The sequence below is a fragment of the Lampris incognitus genome, chromosome 6, assembly GCF_029633865.1.
Source record: "Lampris incognitus isolate fLamInc1 chromosome 6, fLamInc1.hap2, whole genome shotgun sequence".
NCBI lineage: Eukaryota > Metazoa > Chordata > Actinopteri > Lampriformes > Lampridae > Lampris > Lampris incognitus.
The window spans coordinates 61,183,843-61,206,352 of NC_079216.1; the positions used below are offsets into that span (position 1 = coordinate 61,183,843).

At 48.5% G+C, this 22,510-nt stretch overlaps 2 protein-coding genes across 2 annotated transcripts; both read left to right on the plus strand.

Annotated features, from left to right (window-relative positions):
- Positions 1 to 2,493: 2,493 nt before the first annotated feature.
- On the plus strand, positions 2,494 to 15,082 carry LOC130114711 (proprotein convertase subtilisin/kexin type 5). The gene is made up of 10 exons (XM_056282595.1): positions 2,494 to 2,514; positions 2,659 to 2,857; positions 3,004 to 3,227; positions 5,411 to 5,653; positions 6,394 to 6,639; positions 7,283 to 7,478; positions 12,615 to 12,820; positions 13,195 to 13,295; positions 13,428 to 13,599; positions 14,429 to 15,082. Exons 4-10 carry the CDS (start codon positions 5,482 to 5,484, stop codon positions 14,812 to 14,814), a joined length of 1,479 nt encoding a protein of 492 aa, XP_056138570.1. The 5' UTR covers positions 2,494 to 2,514; positions 2,659 to 2,857; positions 3,004 to 3,227; positions 5,411 to 5,481; the 3' UTR covers positions 14,815 to 15,082.
- Positions 15,083 to 20,805: 5,723 nt separating this feature from the next.
- On the plus strand, positions 20,806 to 22,395 carry gcnt3 (glucosaminyl (N-acetyl) transferase 3, mucin type). Its single transcript, XM_056281423.1, has one exon. It carries the CDS (start codon positions 20,843 to 20,845, stop codon positions 22,124 to 22,126), a length of 1,284 nt encoding a protein of 427 aa, XP_056137398.1. The 5' UTR covers positions 20,806 to 20,842; the 3' UTR covers positions 22,127 to 22,395.
- The last annotated feature ends 115 nt before the right edge of the window (positions 22,396 to 22,510 follow it).

Consider the following 22,510-nt stretch of genomic DNA (forward strand, 5'->3'; position numbering starts at 1 on the left):
GTGAAGATTGTCCAGGGTCTCATTTCAAATATTCTAGGTCACTGTGTCCTGCCTGGGCAGTAAGGTGGATTTGGAGTGGAAGGGATCGTGAAAGGGTAGCTAGAGGGGAAACTCGACAGAGGAGAGGATTAGACCCTCCCGTCTGCTGCAAAATGGAGACGGGGGGATGTGGCTGCAAGGTGCAGCGCTTCACTGGGAGCACTTCAGAGCCAATTTTCCTCAATCATCCTTTGACATTTTAAAAATTACAACAATTTTATCAGCCACTGTTGCTTTTTCGAAATGCTGAAAGTTTTAAGAAATGGACATCGGGGGGTGGGGGGGAGGGGATGGCCGATAATGACTAACACATTCGGTATGGTGTTTTTGTTTTTTGTTTTGTTTAATTCCCTCCCTTCAGATGGCAATTGTGTGAAACAGTGTCCCCAGCAAACCTTCAGCGACTCCGGCGGGTGGCGCTGCCAAGCCTGCCACAGCTCATGCCAGACGTGCCACGGACCGCGATCCACCGACTGCGACTTGTGCGTCGGTGGGAATCCCTCGCTCCACGGGCAATGCCCGCTGGTCAACTGCCCACAGGGCCAGTTCTTTGACGGTATGCAAAGCCGCCGTGACGCGGGTCCATCGGGGCGATTTAAAGTCGCTCGGTGGGCGTCTGTTTTGCAGCCTCTGAATGACGACTCACACCTGTCGAGGGTAGGATCAAATAAACACATGTACTTGCTGGCTTTCGCGTCCCGCGTGACAAGTCGGCTGAAAGCAGAGTCCGTACAGCAGGGGTGTCAATCTCCAGGCCTCGAGGGCCGCAGTGGCTGCAGGTATTTGTTGCAACCATGCACTACACCACCTGATTAAACTAGCTCCTTTCCCTCCTTGATCCAGGAGGTGAGCTAATTAGCTAAACCAGGTGGTGTAGTGCACGGTTGCAACAAATACCTGCAGCCACTGCAGCCCTCGAGGCCTGGAGTTTGACACCCCTGCCGTGCAGCATCCAGTGATGGGGGACGTGCCACGTTTTACAAGGAGACAGTGTGGTACTTTGTCCCTCCTCATGGGGGCGTTCTCTTCACCTAACACAGCCGCTGAAACGTAAGCCTGAGGATGAGGGTGGCATGGGGTGGGGGTGGGGGGTTAAGTTTGTCTCACTTCAACCATGGGTCCAATGCTTGCCTATCCGTCAGATTGAAGACTTCCCCTTTTCACTTACCCCCCCCCCCCATGTACACTCACCACATATTACAACCACTTAAATGAACATTTCCGTTGCATGCGAGACTGCAGCAGTTTTTTCCCCTTTACTCGTTTGTACGGTTAAAACCAGTCACGGAAACCAAAAGCTTTAAAAGAGGTTTTAACTTAAAATGTAGGACACCTACATGTCACCTCCTGCATAATCTGACACGCTCTTATTTACATATGGGTGCGTGGACACCGAGCAGGACCAAAAACCAAAACCTGTCAAAGGGCGGACGGGTTCCTCTGTGAACCGACGGCCGTCCACACCCGGAGAGGAGAGACGTGCGCCCCCTACTGGAACACAGTGATGACTCAGCCAAACTCAATCACCACAAACGGTGGGAGAGACTTGCTGAGGCGTCAGCCGTGCTCCTACCGCCTCCATCATGGGTTACGGAACCGATGATGATGATGATGATGATGATGATGATATTTACATACGTTGTAACGGGAGTGAGGTAACGTTTATAGAATAGTTTGTAGCTTCTCCTCCATGCAAACAAGCCATGTGTCATTTCTACACAGGTTAAACCAGTGTTTCTCAACCCAGTCCTCAAAGACCCCCTATCCTGCAGATTTTCATTGTAACCCTGCATAGGTAGCCCTGCTTGTACTTACTCGACCAATCATCTCGCAGCACTTAATTATGCAAGGTGTGCAACATCGGACAAAATTCATGGCTGATTGGTTGAATAACTACAAACAGGTACCCATTCAGGGTTGCAAAGAAAATATGCAGAATAGGGGGTCCTTGAGGACTGGGTTGAGAAACACTGGGTTAAACCCTTACAACCAAGGCCGCCTTTCGCAGGTTAATCGGCACTGTTCGTTTTTATTTCCTCATCGATCCTCTGATTACAGCTCATAACCTACAGCACTACACGACATGCCACAGCACCTGTTCGCTTTTCTGACAAGTGAACGAGCTCAATCAAAACACGCGCTGCTCGTGTGCTCCGTCTCTTGCCATTTGTGATTTCAGATCAGACATCCAATCTGAGATTCTGAGCTACACAGCTATATAGGCGACAATGCTGCCTCCTAGTGGAGGAGTTAGCTAAAGAGGGAACACCTTCACCGACGCTCCTCAGTTACCTTTTCACTGGGACGTCCTCCTGGACATTCTTTCTTCATGTCTTATGTTGATATCAAACAAAGAAGTCCTTTTCTTTTACATGTGTACCCTGTCAGGAAAATATGGTGCATGTCACTCGTGTGACGTGTCCTGCAAGACCTGCTTTGGCCCGAAAGCACTCGATTGCTCCTCTTGTTTCACAGGTATGAATACATTCTTACTGACTATGCCAAAGGATTTAGATGTTATTCTGTTATCACCTGATCATTTTGGGGTACACATCTGTGTTTGTGTGTGTGTGCATGTGTGTGTGTTTGCACATTTATATGGGCGTGCGTGTGATACAGGGTATTTTCTAGACCAGGAGAGTTCGTGTGTCGAGCGCTGTCCTGCCGGCACCTATGCCAACTCTGCCACCCAGCTGTGTGAGGACTGCTCTCCTAACTGTGAGGCCTGCACGGAGACCAGCGATAACTGCGTCAGCTGCTCCAAAGGCAGCTATAAACTTTTTCTCCACCAAGGGAGGTGTTGGTCCAACTGCCCAGAGTAAGCAGTTTTTTGGGGGGGGGGGGGGGACAACATTTGATGTGTTATTCATCTAAAGACACAAATAATGAAATCCCGTGTGCTCCTATCCAGTTACAGTGGTCTTTTTTTATTGCAAAGGTTGTCCTGTGAATTAATTTTCGTAGAGGCTTCTTTGAGACGGCGGAGGGGTCATGCGAAGCTTGTGACAGCTCCTGTCTGACCTGCGATGGAACAAAGACCCAGTGTCTTTCCTGCACCGATGGCCAATTCCTGGAGCGCGGTTCGTGTCGGCTCAACTGCTCCATTCGGACCTACCCTGCGGACGACGGTACCTGCAGACGCTGCCCTCCCCACTGCGACGTTTGCTCAGACGACAGAACCTGCTTCAGTGAGTTGTCAGCCGTCTTAGAAACTGGGACGGTCTTCCACCGATAGGGTCGGGCATCGGTTGGATTCTAACGATTCTGATTCCGACTCCGAATCTGCTTTTCGATTCCGGTTCTTAACGGTTCTCGGTTCCGGTTCTTCAAGAGGCGGGGTCAAAACTGGTCACATGCTTCTTTCACGGAAGAAAAAAATTATAAATAAAAAAAAACTTGATACAAGCCATTCTGTTTTAAGAACGGGTCATTCATGTGAATGTCTCATTCTTATGGTAGCGAATTCGGGGGGTGGGGGGGCAGCCCGGGAACCGCCGCAGCCGGGACGCAAACCTGTGTCTCCTGCACCACAGGCGACTACGTGAATGTTGTGTTGCTAAGGGACCACTCGAAGACACGTGTTAGCGTACGCTTCTTTACTTCAACAACCCACGTCATACTCCTTCCCCTCTTACAGTCTCTTACATCGTATTTTGTCCTCTAGCTCCCCCTGCTTTCCTCCATCTGCATCAACTCAAGACGTCACAGTGAACCAGTCCACTAAAGGGTCCGACCCGTTAACCAAGGGCTTGCGAGTCTATTTATCCCTGCACGTTACACTATATTTACACTTACAACAGCTGTCTTCATACACGAAGATGAAGAAATAAAGAGACAGTCACACCCTGGTCCGGACTACCAGGTATTAAACTCCTTAAATTAGAAACAGTGCTAGTCCGCGGTGGTGTAGCGGTCTAAGCATCGGCTTTGTGTCGATGCAGTTGCCCACTGGGGACCGGGGTTCGCGCCCCGGTCTCGTCAGATCCGGCTATGACCGGACTTGATGAAGCGGCAATATTGGCAACGCTGTCTTCGGGAGGGGGGCGGAGTCGGCTTGTGTTCGTCACATGAGTGCGTCTCTGGGTGTGTCGGAAAAAGCAGTGGCTCGGCCTGGAGTCGCCTTGTCACGAAAGTGGCGAGGCCTCTCCTTCGAGACGGCCGGCCGGAGAGATGCAGTTGGCGAACGAACGCAGTACGAGGGTGGGTGTTTGAATTAAAATAGGGATCGATTGGCCACTAAATTGGGAGAAATCAGAAATACCTGTGTAAACTACTAATAGGACACGTTAGCCCCTAGCTAACGGGTCTGACCCTTTAGCCGAGCGGTTAGTGAAGTCGCCTTGTGGTGCAGTACACCCCGTATCGAATCCCGCACCGGGCAAGAAAATAACCGGTTACATTGGTGGCAGCGGTGCGATCCGGAAGTGTGCAGATCCTCAGAAGTCTCTTCGGAGCGCGGGAATAACAAAGCGCGAGGGCGCGCTTCCGGGGAGCGTGACGACTGTAAACTACTAAGAAGACACGTTAGTCCAGGGGTACCCAATTACTTTTCATAGCGGGCCACTTTTAGGGCCACTTTTAAAACCACGGGCCACTCAACCTCCAGCAGCATGTTGTTCGTTAGTTTGTTTTGGTGTCGATACGTTGCAGGTATTATAATTTAAACAGAGATTTTTCATCTATTTTTCGATATATTACTAGTCTTACTTTTACTAAGAAATTAAAACTTTTTTTTTTTTGGTAAGGAAATAAAAAAAAATCTTCTTTCTGGCATTTCTCCAAAAATTCTCGCGGACCATAAATCAACCCGTCACGGGCCGGACGTGGCCCGCGGGCCGCCTATTGGGTACCCCTGCGTTAGTCCCTAGCTCACGGGTCTGACCCTTTAGCCGAGCGGTTAGCGACGTCGCCTTGTGGTGCAGTACACCCCGTATCGAATCCCGCACCGGGCAAGAAAATAACCGGTTACACATTTAAAAAGAAAAAAATTAGAAACAGTTCTTGTTGAGAAAAATTAGCATATCTGCCCTCGCTCTGGTCCGTGACGGCGCGCGGTTCACTTGCGGAGGCCGGAAACTACGGAAGCCGCGCGCGCCGCCGCCACGGAAACCGAAACTAACGTGCGCGCGAGTGACGCTCATTGAGGAACCGCTAGGCAGAATCGAAATTTGGACTTTCTTAACGGTTCCCCTGGAATCGGAATCGTGGAACCGATTCCGGATGCCCAACCCGTAGTCTTCCATCCCATCCCACATCCCTTTTCATTCTGAGGCCTGGATGCCCTACAAACTAATAACACGTCACTGTCGGACAAACTGAGGTCTCCCCTGTTTTGGCCTCGACTTACCGCCCGCCTCGTCGTTGTCTCCAGAGTGCAGTTTCCTCTACCTGATCCTGAGTGGTGTGTGCAAGGCCAGTTGTCCCACGGGTTATTATGAAGACATGGAGGAGGGCCGGTGCGGTCAGTGCCACCACACCTGTAGCAGCTGCTCGGGTGCCCTCGCAGACGACTGCGAGACCTGCTCCTCCGTCACCCCCAAACTGTATGAAGGGGTATGCTCCGCAGACTGCCCCACTGGCACCTACTATGAGAGCACAGCAGGGGAATGCCAAGGTGAGATAGATATGATTTGAACAGGATTAGAAATTGTATCCCGGGTGGCGTGGCGGTCTATTCCGCTGCCTACCAACACGGGGATCGCCGGTTCGAATCCCCGTGTTACCTCCAGCTTGGTCGGGCGGCCCTACAGACACAATTGGCCATGTCTGTGGGTGGGAAGCCGGATGTGGGTAGGTATGTGTCCTGGTCGCTGCATTAGCGCCTCCTCTGGTCAGTCAGGGCACCTGTTCGGGGGGGGGGGATAGCGTGATCCTGCCATGCGCTACATCCCCCTGGCGAAACTCCTCACTGTCAGGTGAAAAGCAGTGGCTGGCGACTCCACATGTATGGGAGGAGGCATGTGGTAGTCTGCAGCCCTCCCCGGATCAGCAGGGCGGGTGGAGCAGCGACCGGGACGGCTCAGAAGAGCGGGGTAATTGGGGGGGGGGGTTTAAAAAATAACAGAAATATTATCCACTTTCGAATACACACATTAACAGTTCCACGTGTAATCGTTTATCTTTGTAATGTCTTGCCATGTCCATTTGAACTTGATGTGAGATGTTTTTGTTGTTGTTGTACACGTGGATCTGTCCTAACTGTGAAAACCTAAGCGGTTTTCACATAAAGAGGATTTATACGTAAAACCACGCTATACATTTCAAAGGAACTTACAAATGGATACCACCTGTCGCTACTCAGAGTGAGTAACACTGAGACAAACACGATCCGGTTTGGTGTTGAACCACATGCAGAATGCCACCAGACGTGTGCAAGCTGCTCCGGTCCCGAGGCCAACCAGTGCACGCAGTGTGAGAAGGGCCTGGTACTGGACCCAAACACTTTGTTGTGCGGAGTCACGGGTGACACCGACTGCCCACCGAGGACCTACCTTCACGATGACCAGTTCACCTGTATGGCCTGCCACCGGCACTGTCGGTCCTGTGGGGGGCCTGGCCACGACGACTGCCAGACCTGCGCTGTGCCGACATACCTCCACAGTAAGCACTCTCCGCTAATATGTCCAGAGCCGGCCCAAGGCTTTATGGGGCCCTAAGCAGAATTTGATTTGCTGAACAAGTTAACTACTTGTCGGTCTGTTAACAACATGATATCAAAATATTTTGTTTTTTTTTGTTTTTTGGTGAGTACTGCTGATATGATATTTCACACACAAAATATATATATATATATATATATATATTTATTTATTTATCAACCTGTCGTGTTTGACATTTCAAGCGCTCTTGGGGGGGGCCCCCCTGATGCCTTGGGCCGGCTCTGATTTCACTACCATCGGTGTGGAGAGCAGAGCAATCAACAGAAACACCTGTACAGTGAAATTATTGGGGGGAACAGCGTGATCCTCCCACGCGCTACGCCCCCCTGGCGAAACTCCTCGCTGCCAGGTGAGAGGAAGCGGCTGGCGACTCCACATGTGTCGGAAGAGGCGTGTGGTAGTCTGCAGCCCTCCCCGGATCGGCAGAGGGGGGTGGAGCAGCGACCGGGATGGCTCGGAAGAGTGGGGTAATTGGCCGGATACAACTGGGGGGGGGGGAATCCCCCCCAAAAAAAAGAAAAGAAAAAAGATTTGTGTGTGTGTGTGTGTGTGTGTGTGTGTGTGTGTGTGTGCTTTAACTCCAGACAGCACCTGTGTGAACGAATGTCCAGCGGGCACCTACGTCTCAAGACAGGATGCTGATGGTTCGGCCCTGGGTTTCTGTTTGCCGTGTGACCACGTCTGTTCCACTTGCACCGGCACGTCACCTAAGGACTGCCTCGGCTGCTCCGCGGGTTACCTGAGCCTCCTTCACCTCTGCGTGGCGCATTGTCCGACAGGGTAAGCTTTCCAAATGAGCCGGGGAGTCCAGGAAATGTTGCACCCTGAGACACCAAGTCTATTGTCTCCTTGTCTCCACCCTTGTGTGCACAGTGTAGGAGTCGAGTGTGGCATATGCATGTGCGTGAGCCCGTTGTGACGTGGTAAGTGAACAGGGACTGATGCACGGTGACTCTGCAGAACCCCGGCTCACCGAGATGACATGCAGACGTACATCACCCAAGGAAATTGCGTTTAAAGCTCTTTTTAAAGAGATACTTGCATCAAAATCCATCGTTTCCTGCTGCTAATCGGTGTAAGGAGTGGGGATGTGGTCGAGGAGACAAATGGTCGCCCTAAAATCACATTTATGGCCAGATGAGAGATGCCAGCAACCGAGTTTTTTTTTTAATTATTATTAAATAAGTTGTACAGAAGACGCAATATCCAGCATTCAGATATATCTGTCAAACAAGAGCAACAAATACAAACAACAGAGTTGTTAATACAACCAACAATAAAACAGAAAAAAAACAATTTAACTGGAGCCAGGGGGAATCTGCAAGTGAAGACATTAAATAGACTGCAAAAATAGACAGTCTTCACAGCTTTCTTATTTTTCCAGTCAGTCGTGGTCTTCATGTATTGTCTGGTGTCATTTTCAAAAACTAAAAATAGGGGTTTAGAATGGCTAAATTTGTGACTTATGAGTGTGATACTTTGCTAAAATAATCAACAAATTTATGATATAGAATTCTTTACTTTTGTTACTATTGTTAACGGGAATACCAAACAATACCTTTTCCCAATAAAGAGAAAAGTCCGGGTCAACGTTATCAATAATCTATCGTGATAGGTCTTTCCAGAATTGGACAGTATAAGGACATCGCCAGAACAGCTGCAGCATAGTTTCAAGGGTGCAAATCACATAAAGAGCATTTTACTCACAAGTCTTTCTTAAACTTATTAACTAGATAGGCGTTTACAGGATAGAATCTATGTAACATTTTAAAATAAATTACCCTAATTGTATTAGTAAGAAGATGTTTGTACGGGAGATGCCATATATTTTTCCAATTCACGTTGCCAACAAAACTAGACCAGTATAGGAGACAGCAGAAGGTGTACAAGTAATGTCAGATTGAAATAAGGAACGAATATTAATTTTATTATTCCTTAAGGTGGTAGACAGGCAGACTTTACCCATGAAAGTTAATTTAGGATCAAGTGCCGGCAAGGATGCTGGTCCTTCGGAACCCCTTAGGAAGGTCAGAATTCCAGAAGGAACAGCGTCCGTGACCGTTGCAAACTCCTTTGGGGTAACAGGAATACCATAGGCATTAAGGAATTCAGAATACCTTAACAGGAGACCATTAGCATTAAGTAATTGGTTGACAGACATACCATTGCTAAACCAATTTCGACAGAATAAAGACCTATTCTTAAATGTAATATGTTGATTATTCCAAATGAAACAGTTGTGCGGAGAGAATTTGTGCTCGTAAATTAAAGACCATGACGAAAGCACCTGCCTGTGGAATTTAGCTAGCTTTAAGGGAAGTTTCTCTATCTTGTAATCACATAAAGTACAAAGTTAAGACCACCGATCTTGGAAAAAAAAATATAATCCTGTATAAAGTTCCAAATAGAAGTGGGGTTGTTCAGAAAATGCTTTATCCAATTAAGCTTAAAGGTATTAAGTGTGGTAAAAATCAAGAAAATTGAGCCCCCCTATGTATTCATAATGACAGACCTCTTAACATAATGAGTCTTGTTTTTCCATAAGAAGTTGAAGAGTAATGTATCTGTTGCATTGCAAGTCTGATTATTGGCAAACGGAGGGATTGCTGCATAAGTGAGACAGGATAAACCTCCTGCTTTGGCCAATAATACTCGCCCTTTTAAAGATGAATCTCTTTGCAACCAATGGTTAAGCTTTTCCTTCGTTTTCTCAATAATAGGGTTAAAGTTTTCATAACATCTTTCTTCTTCGTTTCTCACAAAGATAATCCCTAGATAGGTAATCTTTTCTGCTACGGGACACTCAGGAAGGACTCAGGCGCAGACACAAAATTTGCTTCCAACTGACTTCGGAGTTTATTACAGGGGGCCAGCTAAGGCGAAAAAACACAGTGGAGGGAATTGGGCTGGGCTTCCTTGGGCTGGGGAAACAGGACCGGGAGCAGAGACCGTGGGTGGTGGAGAGAGCCGGGCAGAGCAGCGATCTGGAGCAGGTGAAAATCTGCAGAACAGGGACAGGTGGGGAGTGGCTCAGGTTAAGCAGCCTTTGAGGTGGAGGCTGTGGAAGGAGGGACAGATTTTTCCTTAACCGGTATGTTAGAGATATGGAGTATGTTACACTCTTTAAGAGAAAAAAGCTCACATTTGTTCAAATTCAAACAAAGACCAGAGGCTGCAGAAAAAGATTCTATAGTGTTAACAGCAATTGGAACTTGACTAGCATTCTTAAGAAATAGGGTAGTGTCGTCAGCAAGTTGACTAATTATAATATCTCTCCTTGCAATGGAGAGCCCTTTTATAAGACTATTCTTAATATGATTAGTAAGGAGTTGAGTACATAGAAGAAATAAATATGGAGAGAGCAGACAACCTTGCCAGATGCCACGCTTCAAATCAAACCTTGGAGATGTACCACATTTCAGCTTGATGGAGCTAGTACTATTGGCATACAGAGTTTCAACAGCTTGACAAAAGAAGTCACCGAAACCACATTTTTCCAGGGAACTAAAAATAAATTTGTGTTCTACCGTATCAAAAGCTTTATAGAAGTCCAAGAAAAAAGAATTAAGCTGTCATCAGGACATAAGAATGAATAATCAATTACATCTAAAACCAGCCTGATATTGTTAGAAATATGTCTTTTTCTCATAAAACCTGACTGAACTTCATCAATAATTGGATCTAACACAGATTTAATTCTTTCAGCAATTACTGAAGCAAAAACTTTGTAGTCGTTATTTAACAAAGAAATGGGCTGCCAATTATCAATAAAAAGAAGGTCTTTTGAGGGTTTGAGGGAAGTTCTTTTTATGTGTTTTTTGACTGGGACACATATCCCACTTCTGACACCAATGTAGCGAATTAAGGGGGGGGGGGCAACCACAGGAATTGCCGCAGCCGGGACGCGAACCCGTATCTCCCGCGGACATCGCTAACCGCTCGACTAAATATTCCGACCCTTTAGCCAAGGGCTAACGTGTCTACTTATCCATGCACATTACACTACCCCCCGTCCTTCGGGAAGCGCGTCCGAGCCTATTCATCCGTGCCCCCCCCCCGCCCCCCATAACAATCACGGATGAATTGGCTCGGTAGCTACGGGGGCAGACCCTTTAGTCGAGCGGTTAACGATGTCTCCCACTAGTGCGGGAGCTATGGGTTCGCGTCCCGGCTGCGGCAGTTCCTGTGGTTGCCCCCCGAATTCGCCACAATACAACGTGAATGCGAATAAGCATTAATGCAATAAAAGTACAACGGATTTCTTGTATCATCTATAAAGTCCAGCAGGGTAAGATTTCCAAATACATTGGAGATTGCCAGGAAATGTTTAACCCAAGACACAACGTCTATTGTCTCCTTTTCTCCACCCTATGTACACTAGTGTAGAAGTCAAGTGTGACATACTCATGTGCATGAACGAGTTGTGAAGTGGTAAGTGAACAGGATCTTATTCATGGCGAAACTCCTCAGCACCGTGGCTCACCGACATGACATGCAAACGGACGTCACCCAAGGAAAGTATGTTTAAAGCTCTTTTGAAATGCAGTGACCGTTTATTTGCTTGTAAAGACATTACACAACACTAGAATAAATGCAAACAAAAAAAAGCATTAATACAATAAAAGTACAAGAGATTGCTTGCCTCATCCATAAAGTTATTGGTACCTTATCTTGTGAGCTGGCAAGAAAAACCACATATTTGGTTTGCAAACCTCTCCTCTTGGCACTTCGGCCATTCCTTCCAAGGAAAAGTAAACCCCTGGTAGAAATACGATAAGGAAGGCAGATAATAATAATAACGATATACGTTTATGATTCATGTTCATGTTTTTCAGTGGACTTGATCATCTCGTGGGCGCTGCCATTGCAACTTTTATAACCAGCCAGAGAGGTAACGGCAGGAACTCTGTCAGCAGTTTGAATCTGGTTTTGGTTCGTTATTTTACCCAAGGTTTAATAATAATAACAATAATACATTTTATGTGTATAGCACGTTTTATACATAAAAAGCAGCTCAACGTGCTTCACATTGAAAACAAGGGAGACAATAAAACTCAACAACAATACAGATAAAACAAGTTAAAGGTAATAAAACACAGACCTAGGCAAAAAAATAAATAAAATAAAACAAGGCAAGAAATAAAACCACATTACCAGATGAAAAACAAGAGTAAAAGAAATATAAAGTGGAATTAATTAAAAGCAAGAGCATAAAATGGGTTCTGTCTGTCTATCTATCTATCTCTCTGTCTGTCTGTCTGTCTGTCTGTCTGTCTGTCTGTCTGTCTGTCTATCTATCTACCTGTCTGTCTGTCTATCTATCTACCTGTCTGTCTGTCTGTCTGTCTCTGTCTATCTATCTATCTATCTCTCTGTCTGTCTGTCTATCTATCTATCTACCTGTCTGTCTGTCTGTCTGTCTGTCTGTCTCTGTCTGTCTGTCTATCTATCTATCTATCTATCTATCTATCTATCTATCTATCTATCTATCTATCTATCTATCTATCTATCTATCTATCTTATCTATCTCTCTGTCTGTCTGTCTGTCTGTCTGTCTGTCTGTCTGTCTGTCTGTCTGTCTGTCTATCTATCTACCTGTCTGTCTGTCTGTCTGTCTATCTACCTGTCTGTCTGTCTGTCTGTCTGTCTATCTATCTGTCTGTCTGTCTGTCTGTCTGTCTGTCTGTCCAGTGTATATATTGATCTCAGGTAAAGCCCTTGCCCTGCATTTTAATGTAAGAACGGCGCCAGTGAGATGAATGTTGATTTGTTGGTCGTTACAGTCAGCATGTCTGAGTGTCACCGAGTATCCACTTTTGACTCTCACCAAATTCAGCCATGAACGGTAATTAGTATAATTTCGCGAGGTGTAATGGATTGATGGCTCAGTGTGGATCGTCTCGTGCATCTGATCAGGTACTACAACGAGGGCTCCCGCTGCAAGAAATGTGACCGCTCCTGCGAGCTGTGTAACGGACCGGGGCCCGAATCCTGCAGGGCCTGTCCCGATCCCCTGCTGGAGCTGCAAGGCGCCGGGCTGTGCGTGCAGCGCTGTCCACGCCACTTCTACCAGCTCGGCCGCAGCTGCCTTCAGTGCCACACCAGCTGTCAGACATGCAAAGGTGCTTCCCGGCAAGCAACGTCTATTCTTCCTCTTTCTTTCCTTCTGCGGTTTGTTGTTGGTACCGAAGTTGTCGTGTTTGTCCGACGACCGCCATATGGCAACCCTATGTAAATATTGCTGGAGACACCCGGAAGGCGCAAGTCCGGATCGCGGTCCTGTCCCCTTCTCAGAAGTCATCTGTCAACGTCACTATGTCATCGCCGTTATTTGCACGGATAAAGGAGAGTCACAGACTTGCGTGTGTTTGCGTGTGTGTTTGTTTGCGTGTGTGTGTTTGCGTGTGCGTGCGTGTGTTTGCGTGTGCGTGCGTGTGTTTGCGTGTGCGTGTGTTTGCGTGTGTGTGCGTGTGTTTGCGTGGGTGTGTGTTTGCAGATGCTTCGCCTCAGAGCTGCGTGACGTGTGACCGCGGCAGCACCCTAAAGGACAACGTCTGTTACCCGCGCTGCGAGGAGGGGCGCTATTTCTCAGAAGCGGTGAGTTGTGAGCCGCGTGTCACGCCGGGGCCGCGCCAGTGACTCGTTTGCTTTGCGGTAAACGACGCCGCGGGGGGGGGGGAGGAGGAACAGGTCGTCACGACTCACGGGTGAAAATCTTGTTTTCTGCAGGAGGCCTGCGAGCCGTGTGACCGCACGTGCAGGCACTGCACGGGCCCGAGACCTGACCAGTGTCTCACCTGTCCGCGTGGCTCTGCGCTCCGCGCCGTGGAGAAGCGCTGCGCCCCCTGCTGCCAGGCCGGGGGGAACGGCACCGACTGCTGCGTCTGCGACCTCCGCTCAGGTAGACCCTCTTGCGCAGTCTGAAGCACCCACAGGGGGGCAGTTTAGACCGGCGCTCGCCGACGTTTTGCACCACGGCAGACCCGAAAACCATTTAAGCTCGTGGAAGAATAAAAGGGATTAAAAAAAATAAAAACACCCCAAACATTTGCTGTTGTGGGAAATCTTGGGGTATCAACAAAGCAAAACTCCTTTTCACTGGCTGGCACGGTGGCGCAGCCGCCTCACAGCGAGAAGGTGCTGGGTTCGAGCCCCGGGGTCGTCCAACCTCGGGGGTCGTCCTCTGTGGGGAGTTTGCATGTTCTCCCCCCCGTGTCTGCGTGGGTTTCCTCCCACAGTCCAAAGACGTGTAGGCCAGGTGAACCGGCCGGACTAAATTGTCCCTGAGCTTGTGTATGTGTGTGTTTATGGGCCCTGAGAGGGTCTGGCGGCCTGTCCAGGGTGCCCCCCCCCTCGCCTAAGGCCCAATGACTGCTGGGATAGACTCCAGCTTCCTGTGAACCTGATTGGGATAAGCGGCTTGGATAACGGAAGGATTCAAATCCTTTCCAACTCATAGCGAGAGTGTGACAACTAAAGACAGTAAAAAGTTATATTTTATGTAATGTTGACAGTTTGCTTTGTGCTAGCTGAATAATTATGTCTTGATGTTTTGTGACTGAGGCTTTCAATGATTTCCTATCATCTGAAGCCCCCCCCCCCACACACCTCGCTGAGGGCCCCCTCTTGGGCCCCGGCGCCCCTGTTGAGAAACCTCTGCTTTAGCTTCCGCTCCCCCTCCCAACACCCGCTCACTTGTATTTAACCTCCCTTCTCCTCCATGGCTCCAGCTCTGTGTGTGGAGGCCCTCCAGCCTGAGTTGGGAGTGGACGGGACAGCAGGCCAGGATGAGTCACCCGGAGCTGCCGAGCACTCCTCGGCCGCCCTGACCGCCGCCCTGCTGCTGGCGCTGGGACTGGCTCTGGCCGCGCTGGCCCTGGCCAAGGCCCGCGCCAGGAAGCAGCTGTGCTGGAGCCGGAAGTACGAGAGGCTGAGCGGCAGCGCCGACGCCAGCAGCGGGCCCCACGGCGTGCCCGAGCCGGACAGTGGCGACGAAGCCGACGTCGTGTACACCAGCAGCGGGGGGTCGGTGTACCGACGCTACAGCTTCATTTACGAGCAGGACGCACACGCCGACCGGGAGGCGGGTGACGGCGCCCGCCTCGACCGGTCCTAGACGGGTAAGCCGCCCGAGAGGATTTAGCATAGCTGCGGGTCCCCGTGGTCAAGGCCGGGATCAGGCGGAGCCCAGAGCAGTTAAGCTGAGCTGTAGAGTAGAGCGCACTGGGATTTGATGTTCACCATATTAAGTTTTGAGCGATTTCACAAGCTGCCTTTGACTGTACGTTAAAAGTGAAAACGTGAATTGAAGAGATTGTAGGTCCTGGGTTTTGTCTCATTTTGCTGTACATAACAATATAATTGAAATAAAAGCCTTTTTTTTCTACTCCACGCACGAGACCAGACGCGTGTTTCGGCCACTAAATGTGTTGCATGTGAGATGGTCTAACCATGCAAAACCAAAATCAGATGACTAACTCTGTTCTGAGCTCTGTCGTCATGTTTTCAGAGACATCCGTTTCTTGCAGGTTGCAGTGACGAGGGGGAGGAGGAGGATTTATTTCGAACATGTAAACGTTACAACCCCACCTCAAGGGACGTGACAAAAGAAGGGAGACAAGTCGAGGGTTGCAACAACAATCAAAATATTCAATAATACAAAAAAAAAGATAAGTAAAGTTAAAAAAAAACAATGTGCTGGTGGGAGGGGGGAAGCGGTGGGATCTGGAAGTCCAAGGAAGCGTGCAGATCTCCCCCGAAGCGCGGGAACCCGCCAACCTGAGACTGAAACAGAGAGGACGCCAGCAGGCAGGAAGAGGAGGAGGCCGTAACATAATAATAATCTTTATTTCGGACACACAGCCGGTCCATAGCATGAGAGCAACAATACAATAAAAGAAAAAAACCATTTAGGCCTACATGACACCCCTACTCTCCACAAGCACGCACACACACACAACATGTGAGGCGTCCATACACAGTACAACACAGTACAACACAGTCAGATCATAAGAGATACAGGCTGTCTGTCTCGCCAGGGCTTTTGAAGTCTGGATGTGAACCGGTAGCAGTTTTTCGTGGGGCTGGTTAGAGCCGAAACACATGGCAAGCATTGGGCAGAGCCTAAGACTGGCATATTTGAGGTGTTCTGCAGTAATGCAGTCCATACCACAAGTCTTGTTATAATGTAGCTTCATAATGGCATCTGAGTCATCAGGTGACCTGACTACCGTGTTAACAGAGAGATCAGCATCACCCACTACGACTGCATTACTCTTAACACAGCTAAATAAATTACAATAATGCTCTCGCCATACCTCAGCTATTTTTGTCTGGGCCACAAACACCCTCAATATCAGACGGTAGGGGGGGGGGTTACGATTATTCATGACTTTGACCTCTTCCCAGAAGCCATGATGATTATTACTTGCCAACTTCCTGGCAAGCGAGTCCGCCCTCATTGTGTTCTCATTTTGCTTAACAAAACGAAGAGCATATTTAAATCTTGTTTTTTTTAATGCTCAAACAATGCCCCCTGTCTAGGCCTTCCTGACTCAGACCAGAGTGCAAAGGCTTCTCCAGCTGCAGCATGTTGTTCAGCCACCAACTCATTCCACCATGCAGGTTTGATATTATGCACCTTATTCCTGTGTTTACGGAAGGGCTCACTGGAGGCATTAAGAGCCATTACAATATTATCGTACATGATGCAGAGGTCAGCAGCATGATGTAGGTCTTCGCAATTCATATTTAAGCACATTAAAGCACCCCTAGGCAGTGCAATATTATTAAGCAATCTGTCAGTTAGGCTAGAATATTTGATCAATATCCTCCTCAGTCAGATTTGTCCCATCTAGCTTCCCTGTATTAGCAGCATTACCAGTAACAGCCAGCAGGGGTACATTCTCAACATTTAGTAACATAGCAACAGGTATGTGATCAGAGGTGGCCAACCCATAGCATCCAGAGAGGCATGGGTATCTGCTGCAGAGGTGGCAAAAGTACACACATTCTTTACTCAAGTAGAAGTGCAGACACTTGCGTAAAAATAGACTCTGGTAAAAGTAGAAGTACTGACTCAACTTCTTTACTCAAGTTGAAAGTAACAAGTACAGGCTCTGAAATGTACTCAAAGTATAAAAGTAAAAGGTACAGGCTCGACCATTTCACCATGCCACCTTTATTTTTAGTCAACGTTACATTCTCACTGTGTTTCAATTTAGCTGAAGGCACAGATCAATTTGAAAAGTCTAGCCCGAAAATAGTCCTCAGTGAAAAGATCGTTTTATGAATTCAAACGTCCATGACTTCCATCAAGGCACCGTGAATGTTAGCCAGAGAAGTAGATCGTTTTATGATAGGCCTAGCCCCAGAAAATATGAATAATAATAATAAAGAAAACATGCGACAACACTGGTATTGTCCTTTTTCCCCCAAATCGTTCAGCTCTACTATTATCTGAACCGTCCCAACTTCAAATAAAATCACGTCCGTCTGGTATCGCGAGACTATCCGAGATCATCTCCGCTAAGCGTTTAGAGATTGATTTATGAGTCTACAGGGTTATAATGTTAATAATCGATCATTCCCCCCGAATGCATTAAAACTAAAGTAACGAGCCTGTTTTGAAAATGTGAGGGGCAGAAAGTACGGAAATGTGTGTTAAAATGTAGTGAGTATCTTCAGTGTATTTCCAATAGTATTTCCAATAGTTTTGTCTAGCTCTGCTGTGGTTTTCATTCAAGCAACTAACGTTAGCGAACGTAACGTTAGCTAGCTAGCTAACTAGCTATCTTCCACCCGGTAACGTTGCTAGCTAGTTGCTGACGTTGCTGGCTAGCTGTTTGAAAGCTGCCAGGCAAGCTAACTATCGGTAGCGTCCGGTAACGTTACCGGTAGCTAGCTAGTTATGTTTGTCCAACCTTAGCTCTGGCCATGCAATATTTTCATTCAAATAACTAACTAGCTAGCAAACGTTAGCTACCGGTAGCTATTATTAGCTAACAATGCTAACGTCGGGACTACTGGACCAGTGGTTAGCTAGCCTAACGTTAGCTAGCTACCTATCACTCCCGTACTTTTGCCCACCTCTCTAATACAGAGATCCCCCACTTACCAAATCCCACTTTAACCCCTGAGTAAAAGTAAAAAGTTGTCAGAAAAAGAAATATCCAAGTAAAGTACAGATACCTGATAAAATCTACTTAAGTACAGTAACGAAGTATTTGTACTTCGTTACTTCCCACCTCTGATCTGCTGTACACATACAAGCCAAGGAGTGGTATGCCACGCTTCACTTACATAAGTAAAATTCTTATCAGGCAAGAATACTTCGCCAGATAGTATTAAATTGCTATCATTACAAAACTGCAGCAGATGTTTTGCAACTACAGAACTGCTATCTGACAAGTCAGCATTAAAATCTCCAATTACATGAGACACAAGATGAATCACGGTCCTCAATAAAAGAATGAGCAGAGGCTAGCCTGTTCAGAAATTCATCCTCAGTCTCACAGGATTCATAAGGTGTATACACATTTAAAACTATAAACTTTGTATCACTATAATTAAACTCGGCCCAATCAACATTTAAACGTACCCCCTTTGTAACAACCAGGATCGTTATTCCTAGTTTGTGGTTCTGGGGAGCAATTAGAGTGTGACACAGGCCGCGAGTGACGCTGGCTAGAGACGAAAGTAACTGCACTGCATGGCCTGAGGATTTCCTGTCAATAACGTGATAAGTAAGCAGGTAAAGCTTTAAGCGTCCATTCTGTAGGGTTAAGTAAAGAAAGGAACAGAAGGAAACAACCTTAACCAGCGGGTCGTATTCGCAGTTGCAGAGCACAGCCACACCACCAGGTGTCCTACCTCGTACTGTTTTGGTGCTGAGATCAGTGGCGGATTCACCAGCACCATGGAAATCCACGTGTATAGAGTTGTCCGTCTAAGCGCTGTTTGGCAAGCCGGGTCTCTTGTATGCACAGAATGTCTCACTCGTCCGGCAGTGTGTCCGCCACCAGACGTCTTGATTCATCCGCAGCACTGTGTCCTACTCGCAGGCTGTGTGCGTTGTAGGATACAACCCGCATTTTGAGAGTTTAGGTGCCGGGTGCGGCTGCTGCTGGCCTATCCGGCAGAGTAGCACCGGCGCTAGACCCTGTCACCACAGCCTTGCGTGGCTCACGCGTTATTATGGATCCCACTGTTTTTCTGGGCAAGACTAGGAAGACCTCTGATTGGCTAACCCTATCCCTAACCCCACACTAACCCTAACCTTAGCCAACCTAACCAACGGAGGTGACGAGTACTAGCCAATCAGAGGCAGAGTTCGCGGAAAACGGCTACGAGTACTGGCCAATCAGAGACAGAGTGCCCAGAAAAGCAGTGGGTTTCATAATAACGCGCGGCTCACAGTACCGCCTCACAACAGGGCCTTCCGGCCAGATTTCCGAGCTGTACATCTCGGCGACTTCATTGCATTCAGCACACTTTCGATCAGTGGCGCCCCCAGAATTTTTTCACAGGGGGTGGCCAAATGGGGCCACTGAAAATCTTGGGGTGGCACACCAAAACCAAAAGCCATGACTGAATTTCAGGAATTCTATTATGCTGTTGCAGTATAATGTATAGGCTAGTTGGAAACTGCCAGCATGAGAGTTAAGGAATCGCATACTGAAATACTTTGGTTTCTTATTTTTTTGACAGTTAATGTTACTAAATATCTGATGTGCATCGACTAATACCAGTACAGTTAACATTTTGAGTTCCACAACAATTCTGTTTTAATGTGTTATGTATCTGTATATATTGTAACATGTTAAACAATTCATTGTTATCTTGTAAATGTCCAGAAATGAAAAATGAAAATATCAGATCACAAGCATATTCTGCATATGCGACTCGTGGCTGGGGGGGCCAGCGGGGGGGGGGGGGGCAGGGATAGTATCAGGGTGGCCGTGGCCACCCGTGGCCACCCCTTGGGGGCGCCACTGCTTTCAATGCGCCGAATCTGTTGCGCGCAGTGTCCGTGCGTCCACAGATCACATCCCGGCCAAGCTTTGCTTTAAGATACATAGACAGCGTCCCTGCGTCAAGGTCTGATGCGGATTTGGTAGCAAAAACCCTTACCAGCTTCGTACGCACCGCCTTAATACTGCCATGCGCCCCAGTGCCAACAATAGGCTTAGGCGTGACCCTCCGTTCAGGTTTGTCAGGACGCCATTTTGACAAGCCGGGCTGGCCCTCGGTCGGTCTTCCTCCTCATGCGTCGGCGCAAGCCCCGCTCGGCAACCTGACTCCGTTTCGGCGGGTCTTCCGCCACCACTGTAGGCCCTCCTCCAGGCAGGATCACCGCGCTCCCCACGCCAGCGGCGACTCCACTGCCCGCTGAGCGGGATAGTGTAACGTGCGTGGGTAAGTCGGACCCTTTAGTCGAGTGGTTAACGCTGTCGCCCGCGGTGCGGGAGGTACGGGTTCGCGTCCCGGCTGTAGTGGCGGTCACGGACTCCCCCCGCCCCCCCCCCCCGAATTCCCTGCATTTAAAGCTGGCCGACGCGGTCGTTCGAGTATAATTCGTTTCATCTGAACACAACGCTGGTAACACAACTCACTGACAACTCACCGCCGTCAGACTCGGACTGCCCTCCCCCACCCCCGAATTCGCTGCAATACAGATAAGCCGTTGCCAATAATCTGAAGTGATCAATACATCAGACTCAGCGAACAAATCTCCGCATGCATCAGATCATTTATTATATGTTGGGGAAGCAGCAGGAGGGGGTATACGCTTGGTTGTTCCTACCCCTTCTCCCCTACCCTTAGATTAATTCAGCTACTCTACATTTCAAACTCAGTTCCCACTGTACTGTGTAGTTCAAATTCAGTGCCAGTTGTGCTGCATAATACAAACTCGACTACCTGTGAACGATAAGAGGGGAAAAAAAGTTAATCTCTGAGCCACTAAAAGTTCTACCTCTGACGTCTTTGGCACACCCATTGACGGAGGACACGTTTGCGTTACGCCACTAATGAAAGGCAATCGCCGCTCCCATTTAACCTGGAGTGTCGCCTGCAGTGTGCCCAGTGTTCTGCGCCGCGCCGTAGGCTGCACTCCGTTATAACTCTTGCGCAACACTGTGGTTATGGCCAGGCCCTCAGTGTGGAGGAGATTCAATATTCTCTTTATCACACTCATGTGCATGCTTGGTTGCCTTGCCTTTTGGAAAATTGGCTCCACGGGACCCAGGCATGCGGCGTCTGATTTGAAAGTGCCACAGGAATATTCCGATGACCTGCCTGCCTGTTCAGCAATTATCCATGGGGACATTGAAGGCAAGAAAGAGGAATTTGACCAGCTTCTGGCATCCAAGAGGAGACGAGCCTTATCAAACGAGTTCTACCTCAACGCAACCGAGGACTGCGAGATGTACATCGACAATAGGGGATTCGTGATGGCGCCCCTCAGCGCCGAGGAGAGAGACTTCCCCATTGCGTACTCCATGGTGATCCACGACAAGATTGAGATGTTTGAGCGACTCCTGCGGGCCATATACAACCCACAGAACGTCTACTGCGTCCACGTGGACCGGAAGTCCCCCGAAGACTTTCTGAGGGCCGTGAAAGGAATCGTTTCCTGTCTCCCCAACGTGTTTTTAGCCAGCAGACTGGAGAGCGTGGTTTATGCCTCGTGGTCTCGAGTGCAGGCAGACCTGAACTGCATGCAGGATTTGCTGAAGTCCCCCGTCCAGTGGAGGTATTTGCTCAACACGTGCGGCACGGATTTCCCCATCAAAACCAACGCCGAGACGGTCCGCGCGCTGAAGCAGCTCAACGGCAAGAACAGCATGGAGTCCGAGGCCGCCGGCGCGGGCAAGACGGGCCGCTGGCGATACCACTTCAACGTCACCGACACCGTCCGTCGAACCGGTGTGGAGAAAGGCCCCCCTCCCATCGGCAGCCCCATGTTCACAGGCAATGCCTACTTCGTGGTGACAAGAGACTTCGTGAACCACGTGCTGGAGGACAGGACGACCCGGGAGTTCATGGAGTGGGGGAAGGACACGTACAGCCCGGACGAGCACCTGTGGGCCACCCTGCAGCGGATGAACGCCGTGCCCGGTTCGAAGCCCGCCAACGGCAAGTTCGACGCCTCGGACATGAACGCCATCGCTCGCCTGGTGAAGTGGAGTTACTCCGAGGGGGACGTGAACCGAGGGGCCCCGTACCCCCCGTGCGCCGGGCAGCACCGGAGAGCCGTGTGCGTCTACGGGGCCGGTGACCTCCAGTGGGTTTTCCAACAGCACCACCTCCTGGCAAACAAGTTCGACCCAGAGGTGGACGACGTCGCCATCAGATGCGTGGAGGCTTACCTTCGCTTCAGAGCAATGAGCGGTCGGTCGCCGTCGGCAGATAATTACAGGATGTAATTTATTAACGCCTCACGTTAGTGACGCACGCGCTTAAGAGGTTTGCGGCAGGTTGCTCCGTCTTCTGTGCAAAGCAAGTGACTTGTTCTGATTTCCATGAAATCTTTTAAACGGGCGCCATCTAGTGGCATGAATGAGTAGTTGCACCACTGCGTCAACATTTATTCTTCCCTGATCATTTCAAGCGGGTTAATAATAATAATGATGATGATAATAATAAGAAGAAGCCCTACCACATCATATCAATAAAAATAAAACTATATTAAACATATTCATTTTATTACAATACAATTTCTGTTACAGTGCAAGCATACCATGACACTCAACGTAAATGTACTGTTGTAAAAAATAACCAATACTGTGACTAATAAAGAAATGCAAAAA